This window comes from Lutra lutra, chromosome 1 (assembly GCF_902655055.1).
Source record: "Lutra lutra chromosome 1, mLutLut1.2, whole genome shotgun sequence".
Lineage (NCBI taxonomy): Eukaryota > Metazoa > Chordata > Mammalia > Carnivora > Mustelidae > Lutra > Lutra lutra.
In genome coordinates, this window is record NC_062278.1 from 202,513,720 (window position 1) to 202,537,294 (window position 23,575).

The 23,575-nt window shown below is 57.5% G+C and overlaps 1 protein-coding gene across 5 annotated transcripts in view; it reads left to right on the plus strand.

Moving 5' to 3' along the window:
* Nucleotides 1-15,302, plus strand: part of POC1A (POC1 centriolar protein A) — a 69,485-nt gene extending 54,183 nt beyond the window's left edge. For all 5 annotated transcript variants that reach the window (XM_047692708.1, XM_047692674.1, XM_047692701.1 and 2 more), the window contains one exon: nt 14,565-15,302. In XM_047692708.1, the coding sequence (XP_047548664.1) occupies nt 14,565-14,663 (99 nt within the window). In that variant the 3' untranslated portion in view covers nt 14,664-15,302. The remainder of the gene's footprint in view (nt 1-14,564) is intronic.
* The last annotated feature ends 8,273 nt before the right edge of the window (nt 15,303-23,575 follow it).

Below are 23,575 nucleotides of genomic sequence, written 5' to 3' on the forward strand. Positions count from 1 at the left end.
AATGTTTAACTGAGCCACCCAGGCACCGGGGTGTAGGTTTTTCTTTGGAAACTTTTTGCTCCTCAAAACCCAGCATGGGAATTCTCAGGAGCTGCCAGGGCTGAGTGGGTGCCCCGTCTTCCTCTTGTGACCCTGTCCTCACACACACACACACACACACACACACACACACCCTGGGGAGAACACACACCTGTCCTGTGGCTACCACGGGGTCACTGCCTGTCCCAAGTCTTCTCTTCCTGAGAAAGTTGGCTCAACCTTAGAGGACTATGAGGTCCAGAAAAAAAAACTGCTCTGGCCCAGCTTTGCCTCTTTCTGTCTCTGTAGATCTGAGTAAGCCTTGGTTTCCTCCTCTATAGACGGGAGACTTTGGGCACTGCTCATCTGCCTGTCCCATGCGATAGGCAGCAGAGGTCAGCACCTCACGTGGGGCCGGGACTTCCCTTAGGGCCTTCTTTCCATGAGTCGCCTTCCTATCTCTGCTCCCCTTGAGGAAGGACTCCAGGGTAGGCCCCGTGGTTGCCAGACCTGCCTGCTTGGGGATGGGCCTTCAGCGTGTATCCAGACAGAGGCCCTGACCTTTCCTCTCATGTTCTTGTGGGGCTATGTCAGGTGATCTAGGGGCCACTTTCCACCACTGGCCTGGCTGCGTGAGCTCACCTCCCACATTGTCCCCCTTTGCTTCCTTTGCGACTCCTGTGTGACAGAGCTTTGGGTGCTTTCTGGGATTTGCAGAGTCCCTAGATCTTCCTCAAGGGCCAGAAGTAGGGCGCTGAGGCGTGGACAGTACCCAGGAGCTGGGAAGGCTACAGTAAGGGGCCTGGGCCCAACAAACAGCTTGGAGGTTTTGCCTCTGAAGCCCACAGCAGAGTTATTTTCGATTCTAGTTTCACATCTTGCTGCTTTTTAAAAATACCAAACCATGAAATTCCTGCTCCAGCTATGTTTTTTTTATGGCACCCGTGCTTTGGTCTGGCCACAGCAATGCTGTGATGTCACGTTCAGGTTCCTGTGACTCACCAGGGGCCGCTGGGCTCTGGGACTAGAACGTGCATGCAGTGGGAAGCAGGCGGGGGCAGGCCCACCCAGCCCCTCCAGTTTGGGCCTCTGACATTTGAGTGCGTGAAATAGCCAGGTTGTAACTCTGCTGACCTAACTCAGCAGGGCCAAGGATTTATGTCTGTGTGCTTTGGGGAGTTAGACTGTTGGGGAGTGGCCTGTTTATTTTGAGACATCCCGACCCTCCCCACCATGGTCCTGGTGGTTCCCAATTTGATGGGCTGCTTGGGTGAGACACCTAGTTCCGTGCTGGCAGGGAAGGTGGGAACGCAGGGCCCGCCTGACCCCTCTTGGGGGCTCTCGGTGTACCTCTTTCCTGGGCAGATGAACTGTTGTTTGTACAAACAGACTCGATTTTAAAGCAGTTGTGCCATTTTAGCTGGGGGCTGGCCCTCCCAGGTGCGCCTGGACCGAACTCTTCGGGAGGGTGTAGAGTGAAAGTCAGCCTGCCTGGCTGCCCCATCCCCTGCCAGGACTCCCGTTTATAGGGTGTGTGCAGCCCTCCGATGGCAGCGGCCTGGAGTGGTGGTTGTGGGTTCCCACAAACGTGGTTCCTCTCTCCACATCAGCACATCTGGCCACCAGGCCTACCTAGTCAGAGAAGGTCTAGCTGTCCTCCTCTGTACAGACTTTCAAGAGCTGCCCTTGGGCCAAAATCAAGTTCAGGACAGCCTGCGCCCCCGCCACTTGGGGGTTTGGAGACGAGATTTGTTTTTCCTCTGTCAAGAGGCTGCTTCCTGGGGACAGGACACTCTGTGGTCTGTGTCAGAGGCATACTTGGAGTCTGACTCCAGCCGGTTGCAAAGGGGCTGGGCCCTGGCCCTTCCCCCACCCTGTTGCTCTTTTGGGCCATGTATCCACAGGCCCCTCTGGCTTTGCAAAAAGCAAAGGCTGGCGCTGCTCGAGGCACTCAAAGATAGGCCAAGCTCACATTCATGAGTGCATGGCAGCTCTGTCCTCTCTGCCGTCTGCGGTTGTGGAAAAAAGCATTCCTCTACAAAGAGGCTGCAGATCGAAGGCCCCCCGCCCACCAGATGGGCTTGGGATGGCTGTGGTTACCTCCGGGCCCCGGAATGTTCACGGTCCCAGGAGATTTCTCCTATGAGGCCCCAAGCCTGCTTGGGGTGGGCGGCGCGGGGGGAGGGGTGGGGGAGCAGGGGCTGAAGTGGGATAACAGGGTCCATGCGGGGGCATCTCTTTCAGACTGACTCCAGGATTGCTCTAGAGGAAGGAAGAAGGGGACTGTGGGTTTGCTCGCACTCTTCTCGGGCCCCAGGCGCCTTCCAGGGATGGGTTAAGTGCTGGCCACAAGAAGGGGCCTATGACTTCTGGTTGGACAAGCAGTGCCATATAGGCCTGCATGGCTCTGCGACGAACCAAGTCACAGCTGACCCTGTGGCCATTTGGCACTGTCCCAAATGAGGCACCGCTAGAGCAGGGGCAGGGAGAGCTACAGTCAGGCTGGCCCCTTCCTTCCCCCTGCCCCTCAGAGGGCCCTCTCCGGGCCTGGACGGCCAGTACAGATCCTCTCCTTGACAGGGGAGGAAAGGCAGAAAGATGCTTTAAACTCAGGGAGGCATGGCTTTTGGAGGAGCAGGTCCATGCCTGCCTCATTTCTGATTTGGGCCCAGCTAATGGCTCCAGAAAACCATTAAAGATGAGAGGCTAGGTTTCCTACCATGGATCAGTGGGTCCTCAGCAGGGCAGGGAAATCCTGTGAGCCCTTCTTGCCTGAGCTGGTCCTGTTGGGCTGGGGCTAACTGCCTGACTTGCCCGGCTGTCCTGAGGCCTCCAGTAAACCACCTGACAGTCTGTCTGATTTGGGATGATTGTGTTTTATTGGGTTGTGGTAAATTAACTACCACGTTCGTTTATGGATTGTTGGAAAAGTCAGCTTCCAAAGAAACAGAATGCAGGAGGTGGTCAAAAGCCAAGGTTCACGCCCCATGCTCGGCCCTGTTTGGACTCACCCTGGGGTCAGAGTACAGCAGAGCCTCTGGCCCAGCAGTGACTAGCATCTTGCACTTTGGGGCTGTCCCGTTAGACCCTTGCCTCCCTGGTGGCCTGCCCAGGGCTGACAAAGAGATGACCTTGCACTCAGGCCAGTGTAGGTGGGATACGCAGCTCAGATCTTCTGTTGTGGTGCAGGTAGCCCCCCATGGGTCCCAGGAGCATTTGGTTTTATGGATGGTGGTGAGTGGACCCACTTCTAATAGCTTCTCTTTTGTGGGTAAGTAGTAAGATGGAAAAGCCTGTGTTCATTTAAAAGGAGCTGCTTTTAAGCCACAAGGAAGGTAAATTAGCCAAGATTCCTTAATCCCATGGCTAATCCACCAATAGAAAATAGTGTTTCATGTACTTCCCGAGGAGAGCTAATCCTCCGTAGAGGTGAGGGTTGGGGGATGCAGAAACGTCAGAGAAATCCTATATCCCTGAGATAATGTGAAACAGAAACATGGACCTATGGGCTCGAGAGACAAAGGCTCATTTTGTGTTGTTAGCAGCAAACTGGGGGGTGAAAAGGGTTGGGTAAAAAGACAGTTGCTGAGCCTGGAGATATTGGGAGGAATTTCTTCAAAAACACATTTTGTTGTGTATTGACTCTGTGTGATCCTAGACAAGTTAGTCTGTCAGACGGCAGCGTGAGAGGGAGTCTCCTTCTTCCCCTCTACAGTTCAGGGCTCGGAGCTGTTAGCCCTCATCAAATGAGGTCTGAGGTGGGAAGGGGAGGAAGTGGGCTGCTTCCTGGACTCCCAGCCCACTCTGTGTACCCCCACATCCTGCTGAGGCCAAGGCCAGCTGACAGGGGCCCCTCAGTCCTACCTACCCTCCAACCCCTCCCCCACTGTTCCCTCAAGCCTCCCAGGTCCAAGGCCCAAGCTAGGGGGAGCGGAGCGGGTTCCTTACCAGCCAGTCGGGCTCTTGGGGACCTGGGCTGGTTGGGGCAGGACCCAAATTCTCTGCATCTCCGTGGCACTCAGGGCCTGGCATTTGTCCATCCAGCGCCCCGTGTGGCACCTACTTTGTGCTAGGAGCTGTGCCTGGAAACAAGAGGACAGCGGTGAGCAAGAATTGACAAAAACCCCTGTCCTCGCGAAGCTGATGTTTAGATTGATGGAGGTCAACAGGTTGTCAAGGGCCAACATCTGCACATTCAACTTGAAGGCCCCTGTGCCACAGACGATGGGGCGCCTTACAGAAGCTGGGGCAGAGAGCCAGAGCCCTGGCTGGTGGGAAGGGCAGGGCTCAGACCATCAGCCCCTTCTCAGGAAGGTGTGCCGGCCCTTCCAGCCCGCATTTGCCCCGCAGACATAGGGCAACTGGCTGGCCAGGGCACCATCCCCAAGACAGGGCACTGCGTGTGCACATGCACACGTGTGTGCTCACACAGACGTACACCAGCAGACAAAGCTGGAACTGGCAAGAGACGAGGCAGAGCTGTGCGGGCGCTGAACCTGGCAAACCCACTTTGTTTTGATAGCTCACAAGACCCCACAGCAAAGAGATTCCCCTTTTCTTGCATCTGTTTTAGATCTTTAAAATCTGAGTGAAGTCAAAACCATGCTATGGGGGAGATTAATTCCACATTTTTCCATCTTTGCAATGAAACCAAAGGAAAGTTCGACATTCTGTGCGGCATAGTCAAGACAGGGGCCTTGAGCCAATGGCCAACGCCAGGATGTTTCCCGCAGCCTGGCACCAGGGTCCCCAGTGGTGTGGTTGGGCAGCTGTGCCCTCTCCCGAAGCCCCAGGGCGCCTGGGACACTACCACCAGTAATCTGGCTTCTGGGGTGGGGGGCGGGGGCTGGGATGCCCCCGCCCCTGTGGGAGACCGCCTGGAGGAGCCCAAAGCAACCACAAGCCTGGAAGTGATTAAAAGGAACTTTCCGTCACAAGAGAACTTTAAGGAGCAGCCAGACCACCACGTGCCCTGATGGCTCAGTCCCTACCAGGCCTGACCACAGGCTGCCTTCTTCAGGGCCCCATCAAGCCCCATCTGTGCACAAGGCCCCCTGCAGCCCAGAGCTCCGCCATGGCCACTGTGAGGTGGGGAGCCATGTTGCCCATAGTACACTCCCATGTCCAGAGCAAGGGCCACATAAATATGAGCTGTTAGTACAGGATTACAGTGGAGCCCAGAGAGATGGATTATACAGATGAGGAATCTGAAACCTTGAGTCTGGTAGCTTGCCCAAGGCCGCTCAGCAAGCTAGGAGTCAAGTTCAGATCTGAACCCAGGAAGAACAGCCCTGGAGCCCATGCTCTTACCACAGGATAAAGGTGGGGATCGGAGGTTACCATGGCAGCATTTTCCAAGGGCCCGCCCCCGTGCTGTGGCCAGGACATCCGCGGAGAGGAGGAAGACAGGCACCGAGTGTGGGATGGGACCAGGAGGTCTTCAGGGGGAAGACGGCTGGAGTGGGGCTTTGGTCAGAGAGAGCCATGGTAACAGGCAGCGCGGGCCTGGAGTCCAGCCTTTAGCCCTGAGCTCCTGCACAGGAAAGTGACATGGGAGAAGCAGGTGGAGGGGAAGGGTGACCCAGGAGTCCCGGGAAGGTGAGGCAGCAGAGGGGGTGGCCCTGGGGCAGGGGTAGCCTGCCTGGATCCGGTGAGGGCAATCCTCAAGCAGAGCCCTGAGGTGAGGGCGTTGCCCAACCTGATTCAGCAGCCCAGGGGTCGCGGACAGCACAGTCCAGTCACGGGACTGGTTTCCTGCACCCCGTCAGCCCTTTCTCCAGCCCTCCTCTGCTCCAGCAGCCCCCTGTGCTCACCACTCCCCCTGCCCTCTCCCAGCCTTTGGGCCTTTGCCCCGGGCTGCCTCCTCCCTGCATACTTAACCTTCCTCCCTCTGACTTTCTCCCCACTTGTGGCCCTGGCACACAGCTGCACAAGTGGCACCCCCCCACCCCAACCGCTTCGCCCTCTTGCCTCACTGCCCGTCTTGCCCCCTTCAGGCACTGGTGGCTCCGTCTCCTGGCTTTCAGCTACACTGCTGTCTTGGGACAGGTTTAGTTCCCCTCACCACTGTGCCCCGAGCCTGGCAGAGTGCTTGTGGGGGTGGGGGGGTGTCACTTCCGGGCCACCTGTCTGGGAGGCCTGGGAGGGGCCCCGTGCTGTACCCAGAGCTCTACTGAGAGCAGGAGGGCGGATGTGGAGAAGTTCCCTGGCTGGGGTGGGGGGCTGTGGGAGAGAAGCCTGGGATGGGGTCGGGGGGTGCTGTGGGAAAAGCTGGGGCACGGCCTCCATATGCAGGAGCGTTCTGTAAGGAACTGGCCGGATAGCTGAGAAGTGCACATAGAACAGCTGGTTGGTCTCCCTCCATCTTTCTCCCACCTTCCAAAACGTTACTCACTGTTAGTCGTGGCCGAGCTGCTTCGCCAGAAGCCAACCCAGACAGGACAGGTGCGGCAGCCACGCCAGTGCCTAGAAGCCTCCACGACCCAGAGTCTCTTGCTGGCGGCAGGTGACATACCTGATAGATGTGGGGATGTCCAGAGGGCCCCACTGGTATACTGTGGTGCCCTCGGGGCTTTATGGAAGTTGGGCTCCGGTTTTACTGCTACATTTGCCCACAAGCTATATAGGAAAGAGACTTTCAGCAAAGGTCGAGGTAGCAGCCGTGCTCTGGGCGGAGGAGCAGCTGCAGAAGGTGCCCTGGCTCGGAGGGTCTGCCCTGGGTCTGTGTTCTGAAGTGCCAGGTCACTCCCTTCCGTCTCACCTCCAGCTGAGGCACCACTTGGCCATGGTCAGTTCCAGGGCTGAGCCTCTTCCCCAGACTCGCTCGGGAATCAGCTTTGAGAACTGGCCACTCTGAAACTTGCTCAGACCTGTGAGTGCGATAAGGCGGTGCCAGGGAGTGGAGGCTTCCCTGTTCTGTCCCCTGTGGCTGAGGGCCCTGGGGCCCCTCCTCCACTTTCCCCATGGCCACCACACTCTCTTCCTTGTTCAGCCACTCCAGACCAACCACACTGAGCTCCTTAATAGTTCCAAGTGCACCATATTCTTCTGTGCCTCAGGGCCTTTGTACCTGCTGTACCGGGGGTTTGGAATTCGTTTCCTTCAGCCCATCTTGTGTTGTCTCCTCACAAAGGCCTCCCAAACCCTGGTCAGAGTTGGAGGTCTCCTAACCAGGTCTGTCAGCCCCAGAGTAGGTGAGCCATGTCAGGGTCCTGGACTTCACTTGGATCTCACTTTGTGTGAATACATCCTGCTCCTTTTCTTGCCTTGTCCCCAAACACAAGTGAAAAGGGGATGAAAAATGACCTGAAAAGCAGGTAGAAACAAGGACTAGGGAAAGGAGCTGAGGAAAAAAATGCAGGACAAGCCTGCCTCAATAGGAAACCAGTCTGGGGAGAAATAAGAACCTAGCAGGGCGGAAAGAAGGGGAGGTCATTCCGTGAGGAAGTTGGGGGCCAGGAAGTAGGCAGAAGGGAAAGAGGAGAAGCCCATCAAGCCCAGGGAGAGCACGATGGCAGAACTGGTAGGGAGAGAGTGGTCCCCAGAGGACTGCACACTGCTCCATGGGGCGAGCGGGGCCTCTGAGGGTGGGGGAGTCCTTCTCTCAGGGAGCACTGGACTCTCACCTCCACACGATGCCCGTGCAGAGCCCGTGGGAGCATCCTGGCTCCCCAGCCTTGGCACCAGCCCGCTCAGGCAGATGCCCTGCAAACCCACTTTGGCTTCTGACGGCACTACCGTTTCCTGAGTCCCTGTCACACACCAGGAGTCGGGGCCTCCCCTTGGCCACCTCGGAAGTTAGTGGAGATGCACACCCCAGGCGCTGTCCCTCATAGGGCACCTAGACTGGCCTCTCTGAGCCCTTGGGGGGCATGGGGACAGTGTGGGGTGAGCTGGGCTCTGCTGTTCCAGCTGCCAGAGCCCCACGGCCTCAGGCAGGCATCGGAGACCTGGATGCCTGTCGGTAGAAGGCATCTAAGGCCATGAGGTATGGAGCCTTGGTGTCTGTGGAAATGTCCCCCATGCTGTGTTGTCTCCCACTTGGAGTTGGGGGCCCTGGGTGCCAGACGTGTGGCTGAGGACTGGCATTTTGGTGCGGCTTCTTTGAGCATCACTCAGGTTCTTAGGAGACTAAAAATACAAGCCTGTCACTTTAAAATCGGTTATTTTTAGACCCCACTCAGAAGGCCCTTCAGGGTGTTACATGAACCGTCTTACACGTCTTGAACTGTGAGTGAGAGAAGCTGCTTGCCTGTTAATGTTGACTTGACAGGGGACAGATCAGTGTCTGCTGTCCCCTGAGGATTCGAGTGAGATGTCCTTGTTCAGCCTCTCCCGGGAGGATTTTCCTCTGGAGAGCTCAGGCAGCAAAGTCAGGCTAGAAACAGTTCCCTGCCCCAGCTGGAGCTGGCCTCCCTCGTGCTCATGGTTTCGGTCCCCAACACCTCTATCACCCTCCTCCCTGTCTGGTCCCCTGTGCTGGGCTGTCCCTTCTTCGTCAACCACTGAGGGGCCAGGCTGCTTTCCAGGGGGCTTCAGCGGTGTCCCTGACATCCTTGTGCCCCTAATTCTGTCTGAGACCCAGGGGCTTATGGGTCCATTGCTCTCCCTGCTTATGTCCCCCACTCTGACCCCAGCAGTAAAGATGATGTCAGCAAAACAAAATAGCCTTGCTGCTGGCTCTGGGCCCCCTCCGGGCTCTCAGAGGGGCCTCACACTTAACCTGTCCTCTCCGGAGCCCATTCTCACCTCTCTTGTGGAGGGCTGTCCCTTCTCCCATCCCCCCGCCCCCGACTTACCACCAGCTGCTGGCGGTTCATACCTCGTGGGTGTGTCTGGTTAGGCTTCTAACACGCCTAACCAGGGCCATGCAGGCCCTCCCCAGAGCATCCCTGTGTGGCAGCCAGAGGGGTCTGCTCCCCACTCAGCCTGGGACCACCAACACCATCCTGTGCTCTAAGGCTGAAGGCAAGGCCGCCTGGCGTGGCCAGCAGCGCCTTGCCCCATCTCCTGCTTCCATGAGTCCCTTCCTCATTCCAGCACAGGGCCCTCCTTTGCTCTGTCCCTCCTGTTCCTTTCTTTCCCCGCCACCTCTGGGCTCTGTGCTCACTGATCCTTTGGGCCCAGCACCCTCCTTGCCTGCTTGCCTGGTGAACTCCTTCTTAGCCTTTGCTCACCCCTCCCTTCCCGCACCCGGACCCCTCGGTTCTTCCCAGCACACCCTCCTGCTCTGTCCTGCTGCTTAGTGCTTGGCCTCTGGATGGGGTGTGTACCCCATGGGTCCCGCTGAGTCTGTGTGTGCCCTTGTCAACCTCGGTGACCTAGGTCAGCCCAGGGATCACGTGCCGAGGCTGAGCGTGAAGAGAGTCTGGGGCAAGGGTCTGCAAACTTTCTTAACAGTAGCTATCAGGCTTTGTGGGCCAGAGGGTCTCTGTCACAACCGTGCAACCCCATCCTTGCCAGAAAGCAGCCGTAGACCATATGTAAACAGGTGGACATGGCAATAAAACCTGACTTACAAAAGTGAGCAGCAAGCTGAGTGTGCCAGGCCTCAGTCTAGAGAAACAACAGAATACTTTCAACAGCAAGCAGCAGTGTTCCTAAGGGCACTATTTCCCATGACCAGGGCTGTGGCATCCTGGAAGTCGCCAGTGACAGCAGCAGAAGAACGTGGTTCAGAAACAAGCCCTCCAAGGTGACCCGCTGACCAGGTGTGACTTTGAGAATGAAGATTCTGGGTCTCCTGTGACCTTGCCCCCCCCCCCCCCCCCAGTGAAGCTCCTCTGTAGCTGGCAGGTGAAGGCTGTGACCTTGGAAGTAGAGGGTGTTAGATGTGGGGTGACGGTGTCCAGGCGTGGGGTTTGTTTTTTTTTTTTTTTTTTTTTTTTTTTGACAGAGAGAGAGATCACAAGTAGACAGGCAGGCTGAGCAGAGAGCCCGATGCGGGGCTCGATCCCAGGACCCTGAGATCCTGACCTGAGCCAAAGGCAGAGGCTTAAACCACTGAGCCACCCAGGCGCCCCAATGGGGTCTGAATTCTGCTTCCTGTCACTGTGGTTCAGGGAGAGAGTAGTCAAGCCCCTTGTTGTGAGGGGTGGGGCACGAGCAGGGAATGGGGTGAGTGCCATGGCGTGTTTGGGAATTGGTCACTTACGCTGAGTGACACGGCCCCCAGTGAAAGAAAGCATCTAAAATTCAGGTTTTCGGGTGGTTTCTCATCACATATCTATTAAAAGGTTCTTGTTGATAATGTCCCTTTTGTCCATATAACATTGCCTTTTTGTAGCCAAAATTGTGACTTTGTGATAATTCCAAACCTAAATATCCAGTCAGGTGACAGAGTGCTTTGTGGGGTTTGGGGGCATCTGAGGCCTGGGAGCCACCTCTGAGGGTGGCCTGATGGTGTGAGGAGGCTGCTGAGTGATGCTGGGGGGGTTGTTCGTTCCCATTTAATCTGGAGCCACTGGGCTGGGTGACCTGGACAGGACAGAGGTGTCTTCTGACGGATAAGGACAGAGCTGCACGAGGATCTCCTTAGACTGCCTGAGTTTGGGCTTTGGGTCGGGGGACACACAGGCCTCCTGGGGTTACATGGCTGGTACCCTTCAGGCATGGCTGGAGCAGTGGGAGGAGGAAGGCCAGGCCTCATCTTATTCGTTCACCACAGGAACAGAGCGAAGGTGCAGCTCACGGTGCTTTAGCCCAAACTCTGAAGCTGGGCCCCCTTAGTTCACGGCCCTGGCTTGTCATTCATAAGCTGTGGACTTCAGGCAAGTGCTTAATAGCAGCGTGCCTTGGTTTCCTCATGTGAAAAATGGGGATGATGAAGCCTCCCACCCCGGAGGGTTTTTGAGGAGTGCTTGGCGTATCATGAGCTCTCCGTGAACGGCAGCTGCCAAGAGCGGCCCCTGGAGCCGAGTGTGTCAGAAATCATGAGATGACCGCCACCCCCCACCCCCCTACCCCCCTGGCTCCCCTGAGCCTGTCCTGGGTCTTCCCACCATTCTCCCTTCAAGTCTGGACTCCTCACTCCATTTACAGCGGGGACTCGAGTAAGCTACCCAGATGGCACAAGGCCCAGGGAGAGGGGATGAGTTGCCTGGTTTCTCCACAGTCCACAAATAGGAGGGACCTTTCTGAAGGAGTTTGGACCCCAGCATGCAGGAGGCCTAGGAGATGGGTCACCTTGCCCAGACAGGTCTGCCCAGCAGCCAGAACCCTGGCCTACTCAGCCGCTTCTCCACTTTCCCTTTGTCCTGCTGCAAGGGCAGAGGCCTCCAGACAGCTGGGTCAGTCAGGGCTGCTTCCCTCATTGGCATGTGCCACCAGACCTCCTTGGGGACTTAACAAGCTATGGGACTTATAAGGGGGAGAGGCTGGGACCAGACCTCCGCCCACCGCTCCTCTGCTGTGGGCCCCGGGGCTGCTTGCGAGGCCAGCCCTCATTTGCCCTGAGTGGAAGGAGGGTGAGAGGGTGGGTTGGGGGCAGGGGTGACGGTGTCTGGAAGACTGTGGGGCTGTTTGCTTCAGTAGTGCGCCTCCCCACCCTCTGGAGCAGGTGGGCCTCATCTCTGGGCACCATGTGGCAGGACCCAGAGTGCAAGGCAGGGTGAGCAGCCTGCTTGGCATGGCCCTGGGCAGCTGGAAGAATGGACTATGGCCTCTGCCTTCTGAATGCTGAGGCAGCACGTATTTACTGAGGCTTGTGGTATGCCTGACATGTGAACAAGGCCATGCAGTACGGCCTGGAACCAGTCCTTGCTGGGGACACCCTTGCCCACGCATGTGCTGTCCCCAGTGCTTTTCCCTTCCGCCAGAGGCCCCAGCAGCTGGGAGGCTTGGTGGCACCATAGTGGCCTGGGCTGAGTCCCTGCAGATGGCCCACCCACCCTCTTGCTGTCTGTACCGCCAACCCTGAGCATGTTTGACCTCTGTTCCTTGAGTGCCCCAAAGGCACCCATTCGGTCTCAGGGGAGATCTTTTTCCGTTGCGGAGGGAAGGCACATCAGCAAAATCAGGCATTGGGATTTCTAGGTTTCACTTGACCTTGAGAGCCACCATTTTCCATGAAAACGACACCCCATGCTTTATTAGAGTAGGATTATTAAGGAAAACTTGTGGAGCAGAGAACACCAGACAGCATTCTAACATACAGATAATCCAAAAATCGTCCTCCTCTCCCTGGCCCATCCTTCCAGCTCAGACGGGTGTCAGGTGGGATCAAATGTGAGTGCGAAGAGCCTGGTGGACCTCATCCCTGGATGGTGACTGTCACTCAACATCTGGGCAGAGCCAGGGGGCGCTAGAAGTAGAGACCAAACAGAGATGATGACTCTTCCAGAGTCGGTCGCAGCTGGAAAAGGGGAGAGGCGGGAGAACGGCAGGGAGGAGGGAGGGGAGCTGCAGATTTTGAGGAGTCGTGGACATGAAGCCTTTCTGTCTACAACAGGCCATGAAGCACGGCCTCAAAGCTCCCCAGGGGAGGGCCCACAACCAGCCGGCACCCTCCTTCAAAGGGAGAGATGGGTGTGCAGTTATGTTTAAAGAGGTATAATATGGACAAATGGCCATATTTCTATCGAGCAGAAGCATGGGCCCCCCGTGGAACTAAGTGAAGGCCTCATGAAATGCGTGGCACCCCCGGTTTTGACACTCACCCCGCACCCACTGCCTCCACATTTCCGGATTCGGTCCCTGTGGAAAGTTAAAAAGGGCGGGGAGGGGGTGGGCACGGAGGAAGAGCAGGCTGGCTCCCCCACTATGACCTGGAGTCCAGGGCCATCGGAAAAAGTCTGGATGGGGAAGGATTTTGGAGCTTGGCTCAGCGCGCGTTTCACAGCAGCCAGTGGAAACTTCCAGGAATGCTGCTCTGGGCCAGCCAGGGGCTGTTTCCGCCGCCCCTTTTACGAGGTACAGACCCCTCAGCGGCTTCTGGCCAGCACAGTGGGAGTGTGACTGTTCCCTTCAGCCCGGCTTTGCCTCTTGGGGTGCAGTGCTCCTTTTCAGGCTCAGGCCTGTACCCCCGGGTTCAGAGCCCCTGCAGCCCAGGTCAGTTCCCTCAGGAACGGCCAGCCGCCCTGAGGAGCAGCCTCTGTGAGCAGCCGACATCCGTGTGGGATGCTGCGAGAATTTATAGCAGCCCGAGAGGGTAAACTCCTTCCCAAAATGTTTCAATGGTTTATTAAATGTATGAAAGGAAAGTTTCCTTTTCCTTGGACCAAGGCCCAGAGCATCTTTGGAGCCTCAGGGAAGGTGGCAGAACCTCTTGGGAAAGCCCATAGACAAATGGGCAAAATTAATAGAAAGTATTGTTTCTTAACCTGACCCCTTTCTGCTGGCTGTCAGCTAGCTGCACAGCACAGGGACCAAGCCTGCCTCGCTTACGGCGGATTCACCCGGGGCCTGGTGCAGGCCTGGCACTACACAGGCACTCACCCAGCCCTCGGGGAGGAGGTGAAGGAGAACTCAGCCACCATGGCCAGCCTGGCGAGGACTGGGCTTCGCTGTATGACTGGTGGGCAGGTCCTGGGCAGGAGTCCTTGAGGGCAGTGAGCCAGCTGCTCTGTGGGGAGCACACGGGCTCCCAGACAGCACTGCCCCTCTGCCAGCACTCTGTCCCAAGCCAGAGAAGGTGGGCACGTTTTTTATAGCCTTGTCCAGCAGCCATGTCTGTAAGACTGGCCCGGGCCCATGAGGCACATGCCTCCCCGGCACGTGGGACTAGGGGCGTTTGGCAAGCCAGACGGCTAGGTCCACAGGCCAGCCATGCTGGTTGGGCAAGAGAAGACAGGGAGCCACGGGCTCAGCCTCCGGAAGCCAACGTGATGACAAGCGTTGCCAGCATGGGTCAAGCTAAGAAGTGCTGGCCACCATCTTGAGTCACCTCCTAGGCTCCGGGATTCCTGTGACCTTGGCATTGTCCTTTCCATTACAGAGGAGAAAAGGGGCTCAGAGATGGAGTTAGGGCCTGTGTCTCAAACGACCTATTCCTACAGTGGTCCTCATTGGACTCAGACAGGCAGAGGCCCTCCTAGGCTCAGAGTTGCTCAGTCACTCACCTCCCAGCCTGGGAAGCCCCTCCAGGTGTGAAGGTGAAGGGCCTAAGACATGGGCAGGACCCAGATGGGGTGCCTTTATTTGGGGGTGTTGTTTTCTTATCTTTGGAATAGAGATGGGTGATGATCTCCAGTTGATTGTGGACAGAAGCCTAGTCCAAATGAGGAAGTGGTTCTGCTCTGGACTCCCATCTAAAGGCCAGACTTCCAGGGCTGGGGATTCTGACCCTTGGTTGTCTTGGAGAATGACCAAGGCTGTGGGGCCCACTGCCTCCCTTTCCTGTGTCCTCCCCTTGCCTGCAGACATCAGAGGACAGCCATGCAGAACCAGGAGGAGACCCAAAGGCCAGAACTGTCCCTAGCAGCCATCGGAGACAGGGACCTGGCAGGACGACAGGCTGGGCAGCCGAACAGGACTGGTTGAGGGGATCCCCAGGGCAGCCCTGTAGCCCCTCTGTCCTCTGAGGCCTGACTGTGCCATTTGTCTTACAGACGGTCTCCATCCTGGAGCAGCGGCTGACGCTGACGGAAGACAGGCTGAAGCAGTGCTTGGAGAACCAGCAGCTAATCATGCAGAGAACACCACCGTGATCAGGGGAGCCAGGATCAAGAGCTCACTCGATTTGGGGGGGGAGGTGGCAGGTCGGGGATTTGTACTGGGGGACTTGGGTCAATAAACGAAGGGGATTCAACTCCGCCCCCGAGCCCCCGAGGTTAGGCACTTCTGTCCCCCACCAGCTCTCTGCCCCCGGAGGCTTGCCACCTGCCAGCGGAAGGCCCCTCTGGGCAGTGCCCGCACAGACACAAAGGACTGCGTTTGGTTTAATGGGAAGGAGTCACAAAATGTTTGCTACCTCGGAGTCCTAATGGGCCCGAAGATCACAACACACCCTCCCCCCAGAAGAGGTCGCCCCCAGGCCACCTTATGGGGTTTTGTCGCCCGCTCTGCTGAATGCCTGGCTCTTCGCACCCATGACAGCTTAGGAGTGGACTGACTGCCCATTGGATGGGCCAGTCAGGAGTTTCCTCTAAATATGACAAAAGGCTCCATGGGGGCCATCTGAGTCAGGTTAGTCCAGGAACAAGCATGCGGTGGGGCGGCGGTGGCTTCACTGTGGCCTGGATTTCTGCCCCACACGTGTTCACTGGGGCCCAGTGGCTTCCTCCTCTGTATGCCTGTGGGTGAAGGAATCTGAAATTAAAATGGACTTTATTGAGCTTGTCATAAAAGTGACTTGTTCTGAGTGAGACCTCATCAGTGTCCCTCCCATTCCGCAGGGCCCCTAAAGGGAGAATGAAAGCAGTGGCTTCGGAGGGCCCTTGCCAGGTCACCTTGGGCACTCGGGACACTCTTGTCTGCATCTGCTCAGGGAACTGGGGGAGCCAGGACAGCTGGAGCCCCAGCCCAGTACTCACCTCCCTCTGGCTGGCCTCAGCCAGTTTTGTCAATTGGGTCCTGGAGGACTCAGGCAGCTGCATTTCCACTTACTCCGGAGGGTTCCCACAGGCTTTCTTCCCGTGCACTGCACAGGGAGAGCCGGGCGAGTGCCCTCCACATGTCTGGGTGCCGTCCTTGTCTCTGGCATTTGGCTTCTTGGGGCCCAGCCAGCCAGGAAGGTATTTATACTTCAACATACCTGCTGTGCCCTGGGGGGTCGGGGGGGCCGCGTTAGATCTCAGGAGCTGTTGGTACCACACAGCTAATGAGCTTCCCAGCCTCTGCAGCTTCTAGCTGGGAGCAGAGCCTGAAGGCTGGGAGTTGGGGCCGACATGGAGGCGGCCTCCACGGAGCCCGGATGAACGGCAAGAATGGGGAAGCTGATTCCCCCAGATGGTGGGGGAAAAGCCGCAGTCCAGGGTCAGGCTTCAGCCAGCTGTGTAGCCTTAACATGGTCACATAACCTCTCTGAGCCTCAAGTTCTTGTTTTAGGCAGGGCTGGTAAGTATCCCTCCAGGGGCTTAGGAGGTAGACCCCCTCCCCTGGAGCTCTGTGAGTGGGGAAGAGGCTGCCAGGCAGGCCTGCGGGTCTGAATTGGCAGGTAAAGGCGCTCAGATTGCTCAGGAGGTCAGGAGCTCCCCCTGCGTGAAGGCTCTTAGGGAGTCTGGGCAACACTAAGGGAGCTTGCTCAGGACGCCTTTGTGGGGAAGGTCTGGTCATCCCCTCCCATGCTGGACTTGTGGGAGCTTCCAGACCTGAAGCTGGAGACCCCAGTGTTGGGGCTCTGGTGATCTGAGCCACCAGTCCAGGGGGAGGTCATCTCCCACACAGATGGTACCCCTCACTGGGGACGGCAGGACAGAAACCATGTCTCCAAGCAGCGTGTGGCCGCTCTTGGCTCGGGCCAGGCCAGGTTACCATCTCCCTGCCTTCAGTTTACGCCAGGATTGAGCTGTGAGTTTCTCTGTGAAGAAAATGTGGATTGAGAGCCTGTCAGGGATTTGGGAAATGGCCTGGGGGCAATGGTGTCTGGGTCCCTGGAAGCCCCACCCTGGGCTCTCCCAGAGACAGCCACAGGCCCTCTGAGAGGCAGGACCCACCTGTCGGGCTTCCTGCACACTCACACACCCGCCTGGATGCAGCCACCAGCCAGACTCGGAATGGGGGGCAAGATGGTTCTCGGAGAGCAGCGCTTGTCTTTGAATCACCACAGAGACCCACCTCCTCCAAGCCTGAGGGTCAGCATGTGACGCACAGGCCGAAGCTATGAAGGGGCCAAGTTCTTGCCCAGAGTTCCTTTTCTTGATCCTGTGGGGCCTGACTTGGGACATCACTGCTCTGAGTGAGGATCTAGGGGCCCAGATTGCCCCTGAGAGAAAGGGGACAGAGGACCCTAAGGTGCTCTGACCCCCCACCCCCCGCCCTGTGAAGGTACTACAGGACCCTGACTTGGGCAACACTGGGCTGGTCGGCTGTGGGGACCTCACAAGCGAGAGAGGAGTATGGGGCCTGGGTGGGCTTGAGGCGGCTTGGCAAGGTTGGGGGCCACGGGACAGGGCCTTTCTTGTGATGGTGTCTCCCTGCCAGGCCTCGCCAGCAGCTCCCCTGTAGTAGGGGCTCCTACCAGTCCTCCCGCTAGAGCTGCCAAGCTCAAAAGCAGCCTTCTGGAAATGCAAATGCCTCTGCTCAGCCACCATCTCTCCTGATTGTGGATTTTGATAACCGAGCTCCGGAAAAACCAAATTGCATCTCTCTCTCTCTCTCTGCTAGAAGGGTGAGGTGAGGTTAGGGGGTTTTGTTAGGTATATCCCAGTGGTAATTCCCACCACCCCCTCCTCTCATGTCCCAATTTTCCTAATGTGAACTAAAAGAACAGGTGTCGGTGATTGGTGATTTTTTTTTTTTAAGATTTTATTTATTTTGGGGCGCCTGGGTGGCTCAGTGGGTTAAAGCCTCTGCCTTCGGCTCAGGTCATGATCTCAGGGTCCTGGGATCGAGCCCCACATCGGGCTCTCTGCTCTGCGAGGAGCCTGCTTCCCTCTCTCTCTGCCTGCCTCTCTGCCTACTTGTGATCTCTCTCTGTCAAGTAAATAAATAAAATCTTTAAAAAAAAAAAAAGATTTTATTTATTTTGAGAGAGCGAGAACACGAGTTGGCGGGGAGGCAGATGGAGAGGGAGAAGCAGACTCCCCACTGAGCAGGGAGCCCGATGCGGGGATCGATCCCAGGCCCCGGAGATACTGACCTAAGCTGAAGGCAGATTCTTAACTCACTGAGCCACCCAGGCGCCCCGTTTGGTGATTTAAATTGTGATTCCCCCACCTATGTTTGCCAGATTCTTGGGGTTCCAGGATGAACCTGTACTTCTGGCAGAGACCCTGGGGGAGGTCCCTCAGGCCAGCTGGATGACCAAGCCAGTGAGCAGTGGCTGAGTCCTGTTGTCACCCATGGCAAGCCCAGTCCCCTTTCATTCCCGAGTGTCTGCTCCCCATGAGGTCCTGACAGACCGGCCATGCTGACCTGGAAACTGCCATCTTCCTACCCAGCACCGTCCTTGTCCATCTGTCCCAGGACCGGCTTGCCACAGATTCCCCACCTCGCTGTGCTGGTGGGCTGTGTGTCTGTCTACCAAGAGGGCGGAGCAGTGGAGCCAGGGGTTCGCTCTAGGAGTCACGGCCCCATGATCCACTGCCCGAGTCCAGATGCTGACTCTGACACCTGTTGGCTCTGAGATCGAGTTCCCTAAGCTTGTGGCATCTCCATCTGGAAGGTGCTGCTGGTCTAATCGGGCATGTGAAGTGCTCAGAGCAGTGACTGGCACAGAGCGTGACTGTGGTCCTTGTGTGATCCCCCTCCACCAGCCTGGGGTGCTGTCACTTCCAGCAGGTCAGGCCCCTTCCCCGGAAGTTGGTCCATGTGTCCATGTGCTGATGGTCCCAGGGTCCCTCTAGCTCTGGAACTCTGGGTGGCGAGAGTTACAATCTTTTGATGCAGTGGGCCCTGCCCTGGACATCTCCAGGGGTGCAAGAGGGATTTGGGCCAGCTGGCAGGCAGAGGGGCTCAAGGCAGCCCCTCCCCCGCCCCAAAGGCAAGCACTCTTAAGGCCACCTCCTTGGCTGTCACCAAGGCCGCCACCAGGGCCAGCACGGGCTACAGGGTGGGTGTTGTGATGACCCGGAATCCCGGAAACCCAGCCCGCTGAGCAAGCGAGAGCGTGGTGACTCACACTGGCCCTCTTGTCCTGGCTCACTGTCATTAACCTCATTTTCCTAGATGATGTGCTCAAGATGGGCCCCTGATGGCTCCTGCCTTAATTGGTGTGTGGCCATTTAAGGGGGCCAGAAATCCCCCCAGGGCTTCTCACTGAGCACCCCCGCTCCACCCCACCCACCCCGGGCTGCTGAGGAGGGTCCCCCCTGGCCAAGACAGCAGTGACAGGCCAGAGGCGGCCCAGGGGCCCAGGGTGCCGTTCCACTTCCTGTGGGCACCGGGCCCTGGCGCAGGGCCTTGTCCCGTTGCCTGACGTGCACTAGCCCACCCCAGCCAGGAGGCCCAGGCAACCTAGGCTCACTGGCTTGGCCACTCTGGGGAAGTCTTCTAGAGGCTTTGCCCCTGACTCCCTACCGAGGAGGGCCCAGCCTGTGCTCAAGATAGGACTGGAGCCAGGCCAGAGAGCCGGGGGTGAAGGCATTAGGAGGCTTTCCTGCTAGCCCCTCCTGGGGCTAGGAGCCTCTGTGTGCAAACAGTCTCCCAAGAACCTATTTATAGAGCAAGGCCAAGGAGAGCTTTCACTTCAGGTGAGGCCACCTTGAGCCCCACCTGCCTGGGAGTGCTTTCTGGCTGCAGGAATGCATCTCCCAACCCCCATTCTCCTACCATCTAAGAAATCTGAGCACCTGGGTAGGGAACCTGGGCAGGAAAGGAAGCCCTGTTCTATAGCAGCTTCCCTTTCTTGGCTCTAAGCTTCTCCTTCAGGCACAGTGTGTGTTCCTGCAAGTGGGACTTGGGCACTTTCCGTGGGTAGCCAGGAGGCAGGGGGCTGGCCCACAGGAGCCAAGGCTCACACCAGCAGTGTCACTCTGCCTCGCATCCTGACGTCAGCCTAGTCCAACTCCATTCTCCTCCTGCTGGGTACCTGGACTCGGCTTTGGAATCAGGACAGCCTTCGGGGCCGTGGATGTCCCTGAGCGCTGGGGCCTGTGTTTATCCAGCCCATGTCACTCTCCTGGTCTCAGGTCTGGCCAAGGGCTCTGCGTCCCACTGATGCTCTGCTCAACTGGCCTCTTCCAGTATTTTCCCTGCCCTGGCTCTCCCTGGCACATCTCTCTAGAACCACCTAGTTCTAGAACTGTGATGCCCCACCCCACCTCTGCACTGAGCCCCTTAAACCCTGACCCCACCCAAAGGCATGCCCTCCTGCCCAAGTCGTGTCCCCCATTCCCAGCTCAGCTCTCAGAATCTTCTTTCTGTGACAACTGCTCCTAGACTGGCTTCTCAGAAGCTTGTAAAACTTGGAGCCAGAAAAGCAGTCTAATTAGTCCTCCCAGACCCTCCAGGCAGCCTGTCACATACGTCTGCTACCTGGAAGCAGAAGGTGATTTCTGTCACAAAGGCTGGGGCCAGCCCGTGTCTGGGCTGCTGCCATGGACTTCTTAGCTCAAACCGTGAAGCTGACCTTTGCTCCTGGGGTTGCCCTGGTCCTAGGGTTGGGTTAGCACCCCTGGTAGTTAGGGTGTGTTTGAGAGCCATTTGTGATCCCCTATAAGAATGCCCATGCCTCTGAAGAGATGTTCTAAAGTCTCCCGTTGGGGGATAAGTGCCTCTGGTTTGAGGTATCCTTAGCTCCACAGGCCCCTCTGGTGAGAATGGGAGCCTCAGGTGGTGCAGGTCAGGTGAGGGCCCTCTCAACCTCCCCCAGAAGCTTGGGCCTGCCTACCACTCAGGCCATCCCAGAGCTAGCCCCCCCCCCCCAAGGAGCCAGAACCTGCTGAGATGCCTGATCATTTCCTGGTCTCCCACTTCTGCTCCCCCATCTGTTCTCATCAGAGTGGCCAGGGGCTGCTAGGCGATCAGAATAAAAAGTGATAAATAATAAGCAAGAAATGGGAAAATAGCCCGTGCCATCCATGCTCAGCTGCTTCCAGTGGTCCCCCAGCCACCTCCATGGCCAGTGGAGGCCCCAGTGCGGACCACGGCCCTGAGGCCCTCCTCAATCCTGACTGGCCCCCACCCCCTCTCTTGTCACGCTCTACCCTCTTCTCATGCCCCTCCAGCCATAGCAGCCTTGGCCATACCTGGTGCATTTCAGCCCCAGGGCCTTTGCACCCACTCTGTTCCTGCTGCCAGGAACGCTGGGACTTTACCTCTCTGTGCTTCAGCCTCCTCATCCAGAACATGGGATGGGAGCAGAAGTGGCCTCATAGGACTGCTGAGAAGATTCACTGAGACAATTCACACAAAGCTCTAAGAGCAGGCCTTGTCCTTGCCGGGCTCCAGTACATGGCCTGGAGAAGGGGCTGGAGGCAGAGGCTGAAGGGCTCGGCTCCTGGCATCGGAGTCCTGAAGGTGGGCCAGCTGGAAACCTGGGGCTCAAAACCAGTGCTTCTGGGTGGGGGGGTGGGGGCGGTTATTCATTGTACCCCACAAAGCCCCCAGACTCTGGCACTAACCACCATGGGTCTCTCTCACCGGACAACACCCCCACCACACGCACACACGTCAACATGGCTCCCTACACACCCTTCTTCTAATGAGGCTTCCAGCTGTCAGCCCAGTCTAGGTGCCTGTGCATGGCCCCCACCTGACGGGGGTGGGGACAGCCAACCTACAGGCCAGGCCTCCCTGCCCACCCCCTAGCCAAGAGCGGCAAAGGTGGGGGTCAGGGCTGACATGTCAGTGGCCTTGCTCGCCCCAGGGCTCTCTGGTGGAGTAGGGGAAGCTCCCTACACCAGCTCCAAGAGGGGCTGGATCCCAAGGAGCATTTTGCTGCTGGTCGGCTGTCTAGCTCTGAGGGAGCATCCTTAAGCGCCCCCCACCCCCCGCCAGCTTGTTCTATCTTGCCCCTAATGGCTCAGAACCCCAGCCAAGCAAGGCTAGGAGGTTAGGGCTTTCTCCACTTGAAAGAGGGTCTCTCCTACCACTCCCCCAAGGGACTGGTAGCCTGGGGCCTCCTAGAGGGCCTGGGATCCTGGCAGCCAACCTCGTGGTGGGGAGGTAGGCACCAGAACTTCTGGGGATAAAGATTCCTCCTCTTGCTGCTGTCATCCTTCTCCCCCCTTCCGCCTCCTCTTCCTCCTCCACACATGTTTCCAATCCTCTCTCAGGTCCCTCTCCCCAACCCCAGCCCCTTCCCGTTTCCTCGTTTCCTCGTTTCCTCTCCGAGGCATCCACTCACATGTGGAATTCATTAGGAGACCCTCAGGGCTCGTAACCCAACTCTGGCCTGGGCTTGCGGAGGGGGCCCTGTCCATGGCTCCCATGCTGAGACACGGCAGCCTCCCCATCCACCCCGGCCCGGCCCCGAGCAGCTTTGAGCCAGCGGCCACCGGAGCTGGTCAGGGCCAAAGGTTGGTGCCTGCTGGTTGGGGGAGGCATGGCTGGGTGTCTGGCTCACCTCCTCCTTCTCCAGCCTGCCCCCCCCCACCGTGTCCATTTATCATCGCCTCCTCACCAGGCTACCGGGCCAGCTTCTGATCCCATGGTTTGGGGTTGGTGGTGGGGGGCGGCAGTAAGGGCTGGGTCTGTGGTGGAAAATAGACTGCAGGGTCCTATAGCAGCCTGGAAGAGCGTGGGGCTCTGCGTGATCACCTTGCCGACCCTCCGCTTCCTGTCTAAAGATGGGAAGGACACTCCAGGGAAGAGATGTGGTGTGAGAAGCCACTGGGCAACGTAAAGCCACTTTCTCCCTTGAAGGACACGCTGAGGGCATAGTCCCGTGAGCAGATAGTGGAGGTCATGTCAGCAACTGATGCTGTGGTCTCCAGCATTTTTTGGTGTTTTTTTTAAAAGATTTTATTTATTTATTTATTTATTTATTTACTTGAGGGGGCAGGGAGACAGAAGGAGAGGGACAAGCAGACACCTCACTGAGTGTGAAGCCCGACGGGGGGTTTGCTCCCACAACCCTGGGATCATGACTCAAGCAGAAATCAAGAGTTGGGCATCCAACAGACTGAGCCACCCAGGTGCCCCCTGTGGTCTCCAGAGTTTGGGAAATGCCAGGTGAACAAAATAAACCCAGCTAGATCCTGGCAGGACTTGTCAGAGCCTTTAACACACTTCTGTGCCAGGCAGTTTGGGCCACAGCGCTCATAGTGTTTTCCAGACATTTGACCACATAACTTTTTTTTTTTTTTAATGATTTTATTTATTCATTTGACAGAGAAAGAGAGAGAGACAGAGAAAGAAAGAGAGAAAGAGCACAAGTAGGGGGAGCGGGGGAGGCAGAGGGAAAAGCAGGCTCCTCCATGAGCAAGGAGTTTGATGCTGGGCTCCATCTGGGGACTCTGGGATCATGACCTGAGCTGAAGGCAGATGCTTAACTGACTGAGCCACCCAGGTGCCCCCACATAACCTTTTATATCAAGGTGTACTGGGGAGGCCCAGTGTTCCATGGATCCCACTTTGAGAAAAGCCCTGAGGAGGTAGGAGGTCTGGGTCAAAACCCCCTGATGGAAAGGCTCTCTGAGTTCAGAGCAGGGGCTATTGTCTGCTGGGTCTGAGCGAAAGGTGGGAACTGAATGGGGTTGACAGCTGAGGAAGGGTGAAAGAAGGCAGCAGGGGGCTGGTGTGGCCGAGGCTTGGAGGTGGGATCATGTTTGAGCCGTGTTAGGATCCTGAAGACACTGATTCCCTCCCCACCCTTCATCATGGGCGGGGGGGGGGGGGGGGGGGTACGGCAGGCAGGTGGGTGGGCAGGCGTGGCCGCAGAGTCAAAGGCGTGAGGCTGGCGGGCAGGGCCTTGCCCCACGGGATGGGACCTGCACCGGCAGGCCCCAGGTGTTGGGAGCGTCCACACCACCGCACCCACCCCGCCACCAGCCTCGGGACAGGGCAGCCACCAGCG